This window comes from Plecotus auritus (assembly GCF_963455305.1).
Source record: "Plecotus auritus genome assembly, chromosome: 5".
NCBI classification, from domain to species: Eukaryota; Metazoa; Chordata; class Mammalia; order Chiroptera; family Vespertilionidae; genus Plecotus; species Plecotus auritus.
Window position 1 is genome coordinate 43,685,974 of NC_137776.1, and position 14,795 is coordinate 43,700,768.

General features: G+C 41.0%; 2 protein-coding genes across 3 annotated transcripts in view; both read left to right on the forward strand.

Moving 5' to 3' along the window:
• PDE11A (phosphodiesterase 11A) overlaps positions 1-4,406 on the forward strand; it is a 306,712-nt gene extending 302,306 nt beyond the window's left edge. For both annotated transcript variants that reach the window (XM_080670943.1, XM_080670944.1), the window contains one exon: positions 361-4,406. In XM_080670943.1, the coding sequence (XP_080527069.1) occupies positions 361-516 (156 nt within the window). In that variant the 3' untranslated portion in view covers positions 517-4,406. The remainder of the gene's footprint in view (positions 1-360) is intronic.
• A 5,879-nt stretch (positions 4,407-10,285) lies between these two features.
• LOC308248509 (intraflagellar transport protein 70B-like) lies at positions 10,286-12,902 on the forward strand. The gene has a single exon (XM_080668622.1). It carries the CDS (start codon positions 10,310-10,312, stop codon positions 12,305-12,307), a length of 1,998 nt encoding a protein of 665 aa, XP_080524748.1. The 5' UTR covers positions 10,286-10,309; the 3' UTR covers positions 12,308-12,902.
• Positions 12,903-14,795: the final 1,893 nt, after the last annotated feature.

A 14,795-nucleotide genomic window follows, 5' to 3' on the forward strand; every position in this document is an offset into this window, starting at 1 on the left:
CTTTTGAGATCTGGAGGCCTCCATGGCAGACAAAGATACACATATTAGTAGACATGTGTGAGCTAGATATTTTGTTTCCTCTTGCTTGATGTGGATCTAAAACAGGATCATAATCTAATTGGCTGGCACCCGGGAGTAGTACACAGCCACCTGTCTTATTTTTTCATTTTCTGCATCGGCTCTATTAGTATAAAACAGTGGCACTCAATGCATGTGTACTTCTTGTAAATAGCTCGTGGTTACCAAATAATCATCACTTTCATTCCTCACAGCCCGTTTCCATTCTCACCGTGAAAGCTGGAAAATCATGTCAGTGACTCCAGTTCCTCTCTCCCACACCTTCTGATTGTTTTGTTTTAGGCCTTGGTGAAGGTCAATGTGAAACTGAAGCCGATGCTGGATTCGGTGTCTGAGAACAGAAGTAAGTGGGAAGAGCTGCACCAGAAAAGGCTGCTGGTCTCAGCTGCCTCCCCCTGCTCTGCGGGCCTCGTGGTGGCCGGGGCAAACAGTAACTAACCCTCGGGGTCAGCTGCTGCTGCAAAATGACTGCATCCTGAAGGGCCAGCTTTGGTCCAGCCTCTTCACCCTATTGTTCCTTTAAGCTCAGACAGACAGAAAGTCTGGAGGATGAGCTGGGAAGCATGCCTGGGGTTTCACCTTGAAGTGTGGCCACCAGGGAAGGGCGTGGCAGGAAGGACAGAGGAGGAGGTGGGGCAGGGAGCACACCCCAGGACCCTCATCTTTCCATGATGAACAGACATGGGCTGGGGCTGAGACTGAGACAGGCGCTGGGCAGGGGACAGCTGTGGATCCGTGCGGCCCTGCCCATTCTGACCCAAGGGAACACGGAACAGTACAGGCGTCACTAGAGCTGCTTCATTTCGTATATGGCTCTTTTATTTGCTACAAGGCAACAATGCCTGCCCTTGCATCCTCTCCCCAGTGCCCTTCAGTGCCAGGCTGTCCTAAGAACCCTGATTTGTATTCTGTAGAGGTATTTTATTTTTATCCTAAAGCTTCTTAATGATGGCTCAGAGCCAAGATACTTGTAAAAGATAAACTATATTATTCTTACAAACACCAACTATCCCCACATTTACCCTAAAAAAAAAATCTGTAGTAGAAATACATCAAATGTGTTTGTCTGATTGGGGTTTATACAAGATTCATAACACTGCATTGGGATGGTGGTCCCCTTTTTCAGTTTTTTAATTCAATCTTCATTGTAGACCAACTCTACTCCCAGAAGGAATAGATTAATAGGCTTTAATTAAAGTAAGGGTGAAAGAAAATCTATAATTGGATTTACCGCAAGTGGCATATGAACATTTAGAAACTATTTCCAACAGCCAGACATTTCAACAGGACACAGCAGCACCATGGAGAATGATCATTGACTACCTTGAGTTCTCCTAGTGATGGTGTTTGTATAAAACTGAAAGTCACTATCAGTACCAACCTACAGGCAAATGCAGGAGTCTCCAATTTTGGATTTTTCCTTAAGTGTTAGAAATAATGGCTGGCAGGTTAACAAATAATGGTCTAGGCAGAGACCACATATTCTATTGAAAGCCAGGTTTATAATGGGTAAGAATAAACTATATGAAATAAATGCAATGACTAGAAAGCCACTTTGCTTCCCATTTTACCTGAGATTGAGGTCATGCTATGCCTTATCCAAAGAATGGGAAGTGAGAAGCTAGCTTTGGCATAGTGACTGGATGACTTCGGACACTTCACCTAACTCCTCTCAGTCAGTCTGTTTCCTCATTTGTCAAATGAGACTACACTAGGAAATGGTTTTCAAACACGCTTTAACCTTGTAACTCTTTGTTCAAATAAATCTCACAAGGAATCTCCAAGATATAAAACATCCTCCGTAAGTCCTCCACTGGAAGCCGGTTGGGGGATCCAGAGCCCCTGCACACCCGCATGTCTTTGATTACATACATGGTGCTCCATAAAGGGGCTCTGAGGAGTTTGAAAATCCCTGGACCAGATGAACCTTGAAATTCATTCCAGCTCTGAAAAATCTAAAATTTGTAAACCATATTTTGTTCTTATTGCCCCTGGCCAGTATCAGTTATTAACTTCATTACTCAAATACTAAGGAAATAGGGGCTGAGGTCCACAAAGAACATCGTTTTCCTGGCATGGAGCAGGCATTCAGGACATGTGTTTAAAAAAAAAAATGGGTAAATTAAGGAACCAAAGTGGAAGTGAGGGAAGAGCAGATACACATAGGGAAGAAGTAAGATGCCAGGTGGCAAGAAACAAAGTAAAATTATAAACCAGGCAAAGAGGGGTAAAAGAAAGAGGAAGAGGAAGAGGAGGAGGAAAGGGGGCAAGGAGGAGCAGAAGCCACTGAGGCAGGTGGTCGGAAAACTGCCAAAGGGAAGGTGAAAGTCAATCCACACAGACAAATGCACTTGTAACCAAATCACATGGGCGTGCACAATCCTGTCATCAATTGCTTAGAAAAGAGAGATACTTGAGCAGGGAGGGGTGTGACAAAGAGAGAAGGAAGGAGTGGGAGTCCTAAAATATAATGTTCCTAGCTGCCCTTTACAGCTGCCTCTGCAGGGAAGACTAGAGGGACTAGAGGAGAAAATGAGTGCAGGAAAAATTGCCTCCACAGAGCAGGTAAGAGGAGACTGTTCAGATTTATGGATTTTATTAAGCCAGTTTTCGGAATCACTCTGCTATAAAGGAAATAGCTTCTGCTGGGCTGTCTCTCCTCAGGTGAGGAACAAAGGGGTGGGTGGAGTTAGGGACAGACCCTGGGCGTCTGCAGCTCAGAAGCACTGCAGGTGTTGCTGGCTATTGTGCCAGATCAGGTTTATATCACAAGCGGGAATTGAAAAGCAGACCGGGTGAGGCAGAGACGAACCCACATCTGTTATCCTCCCCAACAATATAAATAGCCCAGACAGACGGATGCCAGTCTATCTACAGCAACATTTTAAAGCATGTGCCTGGTGATAAAACTAGACCCAGGGCCCGTGGAGACTGCAGGCAGCTACAAGCACTATAGCGATCCTGAACACTGATGCTGCATATTGCTAAGGGGAACATAATTTATAGCACAGACCCTCCGGCTTCCACTAAGGTTGAGTTTTCCCTTCATTTCCTTGCCTTTTTATTGGCTTCACTGCACGGTTGCCAATAGCAACGTCCACTGGTAGCAAGGGGAGTTCAACATCATTGCAATCTGCCATACAGTGCAGCCCTGACAATGTCAACCATCAATCAAGCAGCTGTTTGTAATTGCCTCCATCTATTTTTCCTGTCTGGAAGTATCTTTCCTATTGTGGGTCAGAATTCAGAAACTGCTGACTAATGCCTTGGCCTGTTCCTCCTCGACCCAGGCAGTGGGAAAGGACGGTAGCAACAACCCAGGGGGTTAGAGGTTGAACTCTTGGGAGTTTAAGGTTTTTAAATCCCTTTTCTAAATAATGTATAATTTTCCAAGAATGTGAGGTATGTGTAGTTATCCATATATTCTGCTTTTCCAAAAGAGAGAAAGCGAAATTCCCCAATCCTTATTATTATGTTTATTTCCTATTGGAGGAAGGCATTTAAAATGTGAGCCTTCTTACAAAACCTCCAATTGACCAGATTATGTTTGCTTCTTCGAGTCGCTTGCATTCATGTTTGAAATTACTTCATCCTACTTTCTCCACAAGATGCATTTGTTTAGAGATGCTCTTTATTCTCTTATTAGTCGGTGTGTAGATAACACATGCACAACCTACTCTGTAGCTGGCAAGCCTGGCCAGTAGGGTCAGCTTGGCAAACTGTAAAGGGCGCCATCCGTGCACAGCAGGACCAGAGCTCCATCCCGCCTTGGCTACGGGCTGGACCTGTTATCTTGGACGCTCCAGGCCTCAGGTTTTCTCTTGGTAAAATAAGAGCACTGACTTATTCCACACCAAAGGACCAGCCGTATTTAACTTTCAAAAAATGTCTTCAGATAGCTGTCTTGTTTTCTGTTCTCGAATAAAATAGGAATAAACCTAAAAAGGTCATCTCATTAAAGACAAAATAAAAAGTTACATATATGGGATAGATTTAAAAATAACCTCACTACAGATATGTCTGAGCCTGCCTCTAGTGATCATGAAAGATTATCATCAGTACAATTTTTAAAAAATATATCCTTTTATCGCATAAAGGACAGTTTTAGATGATTTCATATCATAGATATCCCATAAATGGTAGGCAATTTAATTTAAAAGTAAATCTATAAAGTGAGTCAAAAGAAGTTAAAATTGCATGTGTGTTTTCTGTTTCTAAAATCTGAGATGTCAATAAAATAAAATTTAAATAAAATAAAATTAAAAAATAAAATCTGAGATGTCTATCCATTTCCAAGTATTTTATATTTACATATATGTTAGGTTAGAAATAACCACACAATCATGTGGTGAAGGCCTGAGGTGGGGGGGGGGGGGCCGGCGTGGAGGAGGGTGGAAGGGGGTCAGTGGGGGGGGGGGGAAGGGACATCTGTAATACTTTCAACAATAAAGATAAATTTAAAAAAGAAATAACCTTTAAATTTTTGTTAGTGTAATAACAATATTATTGGTAAGTAATTCAGTTGCTGTTTTCATGTATCAAATTTTTTCATACTTTTTCCACTTGCCTTAGGTCATTAAACAGAGTCTGCTTAATTTACTTTGCAGTACAATTATTTTAAAATCAATTTATCCTGCTGACTCTTCTTGAATAGCAGAAACATAAGGTAACAGTTTTATCTTCAGTAGTAGTTCCCTTCAAGTGGGACTGAAATCTAAACAGATTTAAATATAAAGAAAAGTGTTTTAATTGGAAAAAAGGAAAAAAATAAAACAAATGATTCATTAAAGCAACAGAAGAAAATCTGATTTGGGAACCTAAGAACTCTGGCAGAGCCACTGTAGTGAAGTTCCATTACCTGTTGTTCTGCCATGCGCTGTAAGGAACTCCCAAAACTCAAATGTACCAGGAAATTTAAAGGTTGAGTCTGGCTACAAGAAGGCCAAAATTTCCTAAGTTTCATAAGTGAGCAATAATAGAATAAAACACATAGCTGGCAGAAATAAAATGCAGTGTGTCTGGAGAATTTCATGATGAGCACCTGGATTTAGTAATGACTGATGTCCTCCTTATATTGTTTACCTTTACCTCAGCTAGTAATGTGGGGTTGTACGTCTTTTCTAATTTTAATCTTGAATGTTGTTGCATATTTGGTACATTTCTCAACAGTGCTAAAGATGTTTATCTGTGTATTAAATCTATAACAATGTTGTCGAATGTATACATTCCTACAGAAATGTTTGTTTTATTAAGTAAATTAAGTATTTGCTGTGAAAAAAAATGTTATTTGAGGCCATCATTTATCTTTGTGTTTATTTTCTGTGTGCATATATGTCTGTTACAATATCATTTTTTTCTTCAGATTTAGATTAAATCATACTGAGATGAATTTTTAAAAAAAGAAAAAGAGAAAGAAAATAGAAAGAAAGAAAGGGCGGGAGGGGGGAGGGAGGAAGGGATGGAGGGAGGGAGGAGGGAAGGAAGGAAGGAAGGGCATGGTGGCGTAGAAATAGTAGACTAAGTTTTGTTGGGCCTCATTCCCTTAGGGAAAAATTGCTTTTGCCATTTTATTTTTATGTACAATAATCTAAAAAGGATCTCCTACTGATTTGCTTCCTAATTATTGCTTTACACAAAAGGAGGGAAATATGTTTTCAATTGAGTTGTCTGAAGTCACTCCCTTTGTGTAGATTTCCCAGGCTGATGTTTCATTGTAAGAATACAACATTATAGATTGCTTGACCATTTCACAAGCAACTAATCCATGATTTTGAAATATTCTGCTGCTTTAAGAGACCTAAATATCTTTGTTTTTAATAAAATGCTTAAGGTTTAACTAAAGCTTTGGAATACTCTTTCTCTTCATAGGGGGGGATATAAGGACTGAAAGAGGCAAGCATGCATCTGAATACCAACAATTGAAATTTTGGTGATCACTTTTAGCCCATTAACCTTGCCTGGATCTGTGATGTTTGCCTGTGTGAGAAGGATGCTGGAACAGACGTCTCCTTGGAACATTTTAAAGATGACAAAATAATTCGAATTATTGAAGTTTTCCTAGAGGGAGAAGAACCAAATGCAGGTTCCAGTGTCCTCACAGATTGCTCCAATTTGCATGGGCCAATTACGCAGGGAGATTGCATCAATTCAGGGCCGTCAGCCACACTTGATGCCATACAATTACACAATGGCTTCGGTGCTTAAACTTTAAAATTCTTACAGCGTCATGCCTGTTCTATTAGAACAAACTGCAGCAAATGACCCAAAGCCAATTCAAATGACTGAAGAGGAGGTACCCAGGGGGTGGGGGGTGGGGGGTGGTGGAGGGTGGGGAGAGGAAAGAGGTATAGTGTGGCCCCTACTGGCCAGCTTAAGCAATCACCAGTCCTCCCGTGCTGGCTGCAGCAACCACTAGCATCTTAATCCATGCTTTTCAAGTGTGGCCAACAATAAGAATCACCAAATTCACAGAAGAGCTGTAAAGATTATGAGGGAAGTTAGGCAAAGCAGGACCTGGTCTTGGTACAAAAAGTACCCTTTATAAACACAGGGACTAGAGTAGTTCTTTGTTTGGGTAGGTGGTTGATTATTTAAATGCCAGTATCCACAGTTGTGCCTTCTCTAATTCCTTTTATAAATCATTTGCTGCTATGATCTCTGATAAATTCATTTAGCTCATAACACTGTAAGCCCCCAAATAAACTACTTGATAAAAAAAAGCCATATTCAAGAAGAAAATCAAATTTAAAAAATTAATAAAACTGGAATTACCAGGAAAGAAGAGTTCATAATGAGGTTAAATGTCTCACCATCTGAGTATAAATGTTCCTAAGCATTGATTTGGAATACAATCTTTCCAAAAGTCTTAAAAGATTAAACAGATACTCCTAAAAGTCAGTCAGCTACATTACCAACTTGGCACTAATTTATTATTTTCTTCTCTGTTATGGTGAAAGATGGGGGAGGGAGGAAACAAGATAACTGAGCCCCCCAAAACTGACCATATTGTAGAAAATGGCCTGGAACTAAAGGGGGAAAGACATAACAACTGGAAAATGGTTCTGTAGAAGGTCTTCCTTTATTAAGGAAGATGTCTGGCCAAAGCTATGGTTGTGGAGATGTTCATAAATTACCAGTGTTTACCAATAGGATACTTACAGAATTAATAAGAAAACATACCTTCCAACTAGTTTTATTTTTATATATATATATTTTATTGATTTTTTACAGAGAGGAAGAGAGAGGGATAGAGAGTTAGAAACATCGATGAGAGAGAGACATCGATCAGCTGCCTCCTGCACGCCCCCTACTGAGGATGTGCTCGCAACCCAGGTACATGCCCTTGACCGGAATCGAACCTGGGACCCTTCAGTCCGCAGGCCGACGCTCTATCCACTGAGCCAAACCGGTTAGGGCTTCCAACTAGTTTTAAAAGAAAATGACATAGATTAATAACACAAATAGAATTTGATCATTTCACACTTTGGCAAGCAGAAACATAAGCATGTTAAGAAGCAAACATGCTTGGTCTAAATGCTTTTGGCTTCTATACATTTTGCCTGAATGGAATTCTATGTGGTAAACATGCCTCTCCTTATGCAGCAAAATCCAACGCCATTTTCCCAAAGTAATTCCTTTCAATGAGGCACTAAATCATTTTATTGCAACCACTAAATTCTTTCTTATTGCTAGGAATGGCACGATACAGTTACTTTCTTGATATATGCTCCAGATTTTCAAGATCTGTTGGAAACACACTGATCCTTATGACATTTTATGTCATCTATTGCTTTCCAGAATTTCTATCATTAATTAAAGGGTCTTCTTTCACCATCTCTCCCCCTGCACACACACACACACACACACACACACACACACACACACACACACACACAAACAAACCCAAATCTATTTCCCAACTGCCTATAGGAGGCAAAATAAAAGTCTATCACAGCAGCAGTGATGGTCATGCCAATTTCACAGTGTGATTTGGGCACTCATTTCATTTTGAAAATGAACCTTCCCTCCATCTGTCTAAGCTGAAAGTCCTGCTTTTGTCAAGCCAGCACATGAAATAAGGGGGAAGACACAGAACAGCCTCCCTCCTACCCCCTTCCGCTGCCACACTCAGATAGTTACCAACACAAAGAGGGGAACCTCAACTGATACCTGTAGGGATCAGAGAGCAGATAGTCCTTTTATCTTTCTTATGTTTCCAAGAAGCCATTTAAAGGTGAATGCTTTCATGGTGCAATTCTGAGAAACAGAGAGAGAAACTGAAGATATATAACACAATTTCCTATTTCCATGTTCTATCATCTTACCTTGATTTAATAGCAACTTACCCAAAGTAACAGTTCAGACATAAGGATTTTAAAATACTGAGCCTGAGTTTCCAAGGGACAAGTGTAGTTAGGCAGCTGTAGAGGTGTAGATCCTCCTCCACTCACCCTCAGATATTAAGGAGCACTAGCCAGCATCCCTCAACCCATGTAACCTCCCTGGTTTGAAGGCCCTTAAATGGTGCACACAGAGACTGGGTTGAAAGAAACCTCAGAGTAAGGTTATGGTGATTTTCATCAACTGCTTTCTATAGGTGGCCCAGAGCCCTACTCAACCCTACTGAAATGGGTGTAGTTTGTCCCTTTCTTGGTTATTCATACAGTGGAAGCTTCCTTGTCCAATTCCACCCATAAGAACACAGCTCTGCCAGTTTATGAGCAAAGGAAAAGACTGAATTAGTACATAAAATCAGTTGCTTTATTATAGGAGCAATCACAGTCTATAAAAGTCCCATCCTAGCTATTCCAAGTGACTAGGAGTCACACCACCCCCACATTATTTCTTAACATCTGCTCACAGCTACAGTTCAGCCCTGGAAGCTCACATTTCTATTACCCAAACAAACTTGGTTGCTTTTTTTTAATGGAGAAAAAAAGATACTAATCCACTGTCATACAACTTGGCACCAAACAATGAGCCCTTAAAAACTCATCTATATGAGGTATATGGAACAGATTATTCACCAGTCACTATTTCCTACTGAAAATAGCTGTTCGAACATCATGGCACAGCTACTAACTATCTAACTGTGTGGTCTTGGGAAAGTCACTTGAATATTTCCAGTAGACAGATTCTTCATCTGTAATATATAGACTACAGGGTGGACAATAAGATTAGAATTAATACACGTAAATGGTCTAATAGAGAGTCATATAATACAGTTGCTGTTGGCTTTGAAATTCTATATATAGAAAATATGTAAGGGCAGCAAAACTATAGAGGAGGCAGATATAGGACTGGCACTGAAGTCTTTAAACATATAGCAAAGATGCTTTTATTCAAACACCGTTTTTCTTGGGTATACACAGGTCAATACAGATCATGGAAAATCAGTGGAGATGTAGGGAGAGCAAGGAAGATTTGTTGCTTAATTTCAATAAAATTTGGAGGACCAGGGCAGAAAACACAGCCAAGTTTAAACACCAACATCTGCTCAGTAATACTTGTTTATTAAAATGGGAAGTGGATCTAAAATTTAATACTTGGATCTAAATTTATATATATATATATAAAATACTTGGATCTAAAATTTAAAGACTCTCATACCTGATAAGATTCACAAAACCATTTCTTGTGGAAATGGCAAAAAATAAGGACTCTTGGTCTCTGCATATTATGTTCTTACAAAGTGTGCCCTCAAGGCAGCTAAAAACAGAAGTCTAGAAGAATTCCAAGGAAATATTCCACCTTTTCTATCCCATTAATTTACAAAAAAGAAACAACACATGTATGCAGCACGTAGTATATAGGACACACGACCACAAACCTTCCTCCCCCTCGCCAAAGACCAAGATGACACAACAAGTAGGAAGCAACCCTTATCTATATAGAAACAGAAAGCCAGTGAAACCCCATCTGCCAGGCTGTGGCTCCCTCCCGCAGAGACTACATCTCCCAGAAAGCAAAGCGGCCAAGTCCCAAGGGGCCTGGGTGCATTTGACCGGTGCATGCCGGGAAGTAAAGTTTCCGCCTCAAAACTACCAGGAGGGGATTCCTCTCTTTTCCCAATACATTTCCTCCGCAAGTCGTCTTCGAGGACTGAATCAGTACTCGAGAGACTCTTTTCAGTGATCCCTTTATTATTGCAAAGTAATATCCGGGCAAGGAGTTTTCCGTTTCCGGTTGGCTTGTTGCCTTGGTAACTGGAACGCACAAGCATTTGGCGGTTATGGCGGGGCTGGGCGGTACGCCTATCCCCGACGGGGAGTTCACCGCGGCCGTGTACCGGCTCATCCGGGACTCCCGCTACGCCGAGGCGGTGCAGCTGCTGGGCAGGGAGCTGCAGCGGAGCCCGAGGAGCCGCGCCGGCCTGTCGCTGCTGGGCTATTGCTACTACCGCCTGCAGGAGTTCCCCTTGGCGGCCGACTGCTATGAGCAGCTGAGCCAGCTGCACCCGGAGCTGGAGCAGTACCGCCTGTACCAGGCCCAGGCCCTGTACAAGGCCTGCCTTTATCCCGAGGCCACCCGGGTCGCCTTCCTGCTCTTGGACAACCCCGCCTACCACAGCCGGGTCCTCCGTCTACAAGCTGCTATCAAGTACAGCGAGGGCGATCTCCCGGGGGCCAGGAGCCTGGTGGAGCAGCTACTGAGTGGGGAAGGGGGTGAAGACAGTGGGGCTGAGAACGAGTCAGATGGCCAGGTCAACCTGGGTTGTTTGCTCTACAAGGAGGGACAGTATCAAGCTGCCTGTTCCAAGTTCTTTACAGCCCTGCAGGCCTCGGGCTACCAGCCTGACCTTTCCTACAATCTGGCTTTGGCCTATTACAGCAGCCGACAATATGCCTCGGCTCTGAAGCATATTGCAGACATTATTGAGCATGGCATCCGCCAGCACCCAGAGCTAGGTGTGGGCATGACCACGGAGGGAATTGATTTTCGCAGTGTTGGCAACACTTTAGTTCTTCACCAGACTGCACTGGTGGAAGCCTTCAACCTTAAGGCAGCCATAGAATACCAACTGAAAAACTATGATGCCGCCCAGGAAACCCTCACTGACATGCCACCAAGGGCAGAGGAAGAGTTAGACCCTGTGACCCTGCACAACCAGGCGCTGATGAATATGGATGCCAGGCCTACAGAAGGGTTTGAAAAGCTACAGTTTTTGCTCCAACAGAACCCCTTTCCCCCAGAGACCTTTGGCAACCTGTTGCTGCTCTACTGCAAATATGAGTATTTTGACCTAGCAGCAGATGTCCTGGCAGAGAATGCCCACTTGACTTATAAGTTCCTCACACCTTATCTCTATGACTTCTTAGATGCCATGATTACTTGCCAGACAGCTCCTGAAGAGGCTTTCATTAAGCTTGATGGGCTAGCCGGGGTGCTGACTGAGCAGCTCCGGAGACTCACTAAACAAGTGCAGGAAGCAAGACACAATAGAGATGATGAAGGGGTCAAAAAGGCAGTGAATGAATATGATGACATCCTGGAGAAGTATATTCCCGTATTGATGGCACAGGCAAAAATCTACTGGAACCTTGAAAATTATTCAATGGTAGAAAAGATCTTCCGCAAATCTGTGGAATTCTGCAATGACCATGATGTATGGAAGCTGAACGTGGCTCATGTCCTGTTCATGCAGGAAAACAAATACAAAGAAGCCATTGGTTTTTATGAGCCCATAGTCAAGAAGCATTATGACAATATCCTGAATGTCAGTGCTATTGTATTGGCTAACCTCTGTGTTTCGTATATTATGACAAGTCAAAATGAAGAAGCTGAGGAGTTGATGAGGAAGATTGAAAAGGAGGAAGAGCAGCTCTCCTATGATGACCCAGATAAGAAAACCTACCATCTCTGCATTGTGAATTTGGTGATAGGGACACTTTACTGTGCCAAAGGAAATTATGACTTTGGGATTTCTCGAGTTATCAAAAGCTTGGAACCTTACAATAAAAAACTGGGAACTGATACCTGGTACTATGCCAAAAGATGCTTCTTGTCCTTATTAGAAAACATGTCAAAACACACGATCATGCTTCGTGACAATGTTATACAAGAATGTGTCCAGTTTCTAGAACACTGTGAAGTTTATGGCAGGAACGTGCCTGCTGTTATTGAACAACCCCTGGAAGAAGAAAGAATGCATATTGGAAAGAATACGGTCACATATGAATCCAGACAGTTAAAAGCTTTGATTTATGAGATTATAGGATGGAATATGTAGTCATGTCTGATAATGGGCATGTTTGTTATCTATATTTGGTATTCTCTTTTGTCTGTAGTTATCCTTTGGTTTCTTTACATTTGTTGAAATTTTTACCCTTAAAAGTTAAAATAATTTAGTTGTAACTTTTCTTTTTAGTAATCTCATGAAATGAAATGTAATAAAAGGAACTTGAACCCTAGAAGTGTACGAGAAAATTCAAAAGTGAATGAGGAAATTGTGTTAATAGTATTTCCAGTGCCTATGTTCCCTATCCTTTGCATATTTGTGCTTTGCTATATCCTGAGGGAATGCTCCATGACAATATTACATTATCCAGTGAATAGGCACTATCAAGTCCAGGATTCAGTTAATGTGTAGGACATCTGGGCATTAATAATCATTTCAAGAATATTGTGTTGTACTCCAACATTAACTTTTATAATTACATTAATTTATAATGCATACATTTTGCATAGACCTAAGTGGGTTTTTTTTTTTGTTGATGATGATGATTTTGTTCGTTTGGTTTTTAACATGCAAGACTCGGGGAATTCTTGTGCCATAACAAAATTGTGGTGCTATGGTGTGGAGACAATAAACAATTGGCCAATTTCCATGTTTCTTCTGCTCCATTTATTAATAATATAAATATACAAACATGAACATAAGATATAATCATACTATTTTCATAATTTATATTTAACATTAATAATAGGTAGCTTTAGACTAGGTTCTTAATTCTTATCCTTGTATTTCTACTTAGGACACATGAATCCTAGAACATTGTTTCCATGTTCTAGCCTCTTGAAAATGAAAAAATTCTGCATGCTGTTTCAGTGATCCTATCAACCTCCTATCCTATTCATACAACAGAAGGAATGGTCTACCAATGGATTCTGAAATCATATCTGGTAGATTCATAATACAAATTTCATATTTAACAGCCTCTCAGTAATGTTTTGGAGTTCTCACTATGAACCCCCATCATTCTGCTCAGGCATTTAATTTTCTATAAGCTACAAAAGCTTTACTATTTGTTCCACCCTCATGTCTGATAATGGTTTTTGGCTTTTTTTACCTATATTACACACACTTTAAAAATCTATATTTATCCTTTGTTATATATTGAGCTTTGTAAAGATGCAAAGGATGATAGTAATAAATATTAAGTTTGAGGAAGTTTCCATTTAAGAAGAGAAGGGAGCATATAATAGGAGCTAAATCAATTTGTCTTCTCTGCTAGTAACAGTCACCATGTCTGGCCCTCATGCAACAATTGCTAGGGTGATATCTTTATATAAGCAAGAAACCAGGTACCCTAAAAGCAGTTTATATTCTACGTTAGGCTGTGAAAAAAGAATGTGACATGAGCCAATGAACTTTCAGAGTGGGTGTGTTTGCCTTTGATTGCTAGCCCATGGCGGGACCATTTCTCAAGAAAGAACAGTTCCATTGTGCCATTTCAAGATGGACTGTGTTTCCAATAAGACCAGTTATGACCTTAATTGTATGGCTCCACTCCGTTTTTTAGTTCTTTAACAGCAGACTGTTTGGACACTGGCCCAAGTTCTTTGAGAAGTACAGGTATTAAATGGATGATAATTTTTTTTCTTGGTTCTTATGAGGTTTGGTCCATGATTTAATTTTCCTCCATAATTTGGTTGGTTGGTTGGTCTTAAATTTTATAATCAACTAGAGACCCGATGCATGGAATTCTTGCAAGGGGCTTGACCCTCACAGCCACGGTGGCTTGCCTCAGCCTGAGGCAACCGTGGCAGCTGCCTTGGCCCTCGCAGCCCTGGCTTCATCTGGAAGGTCGTCCGGAAGGATGTCTGGTCTAATTAGCATATTATGCTTTTATTATTATAGATACTTCCCTTCATTTTCCATGTTTGATTTTCCAGAATTGATTATGTCCCCTTGTGAATATGGCCAAATATCAAATGTGGAAGCTTTCTAATATGTTCAGTGGAGGGAAAAATAAACCCTAAACTGACAATGAAAAGACTAAGATATTTGCTTTTAATTCTTCCAAAAAATGATATACAAAAATGATATATATCCAGACTATTATAATATGCATTTTAAATCACTTACTCTTGAAATAATTACAAGCTTTCCTGCCCTTGAGGTGAAGGCCCCAGCTGCCAGTCTGCCAGAAATCTGGAAACAGGAACAGGAACAGGTGAGGTGAAGATGAAAGAGAGACTTAGCTATGTGATTTACTTCACCTTGGATCCCCTTCAATTCCAAATCTCAGCAGTTAATCAAATGTCTGCTACCATTAATCGAACAGAAACAATGAATAACAGAGTGGAAGTAACAGATGCCAGAGCTACTTCTGTAGCTAACTCACCAAATCAAATCACCAGTCCTTACACCCTTGTTTTATCTAATACAAGGAGAAGAGGACATGCAGCCTTCCCAACAGGACAACACCACAGGAACAGCAAGACAGTCCCTGGTTTATAAAGCTTTCTCGCTGTTGCCTTTTTCTGCCTTCAAA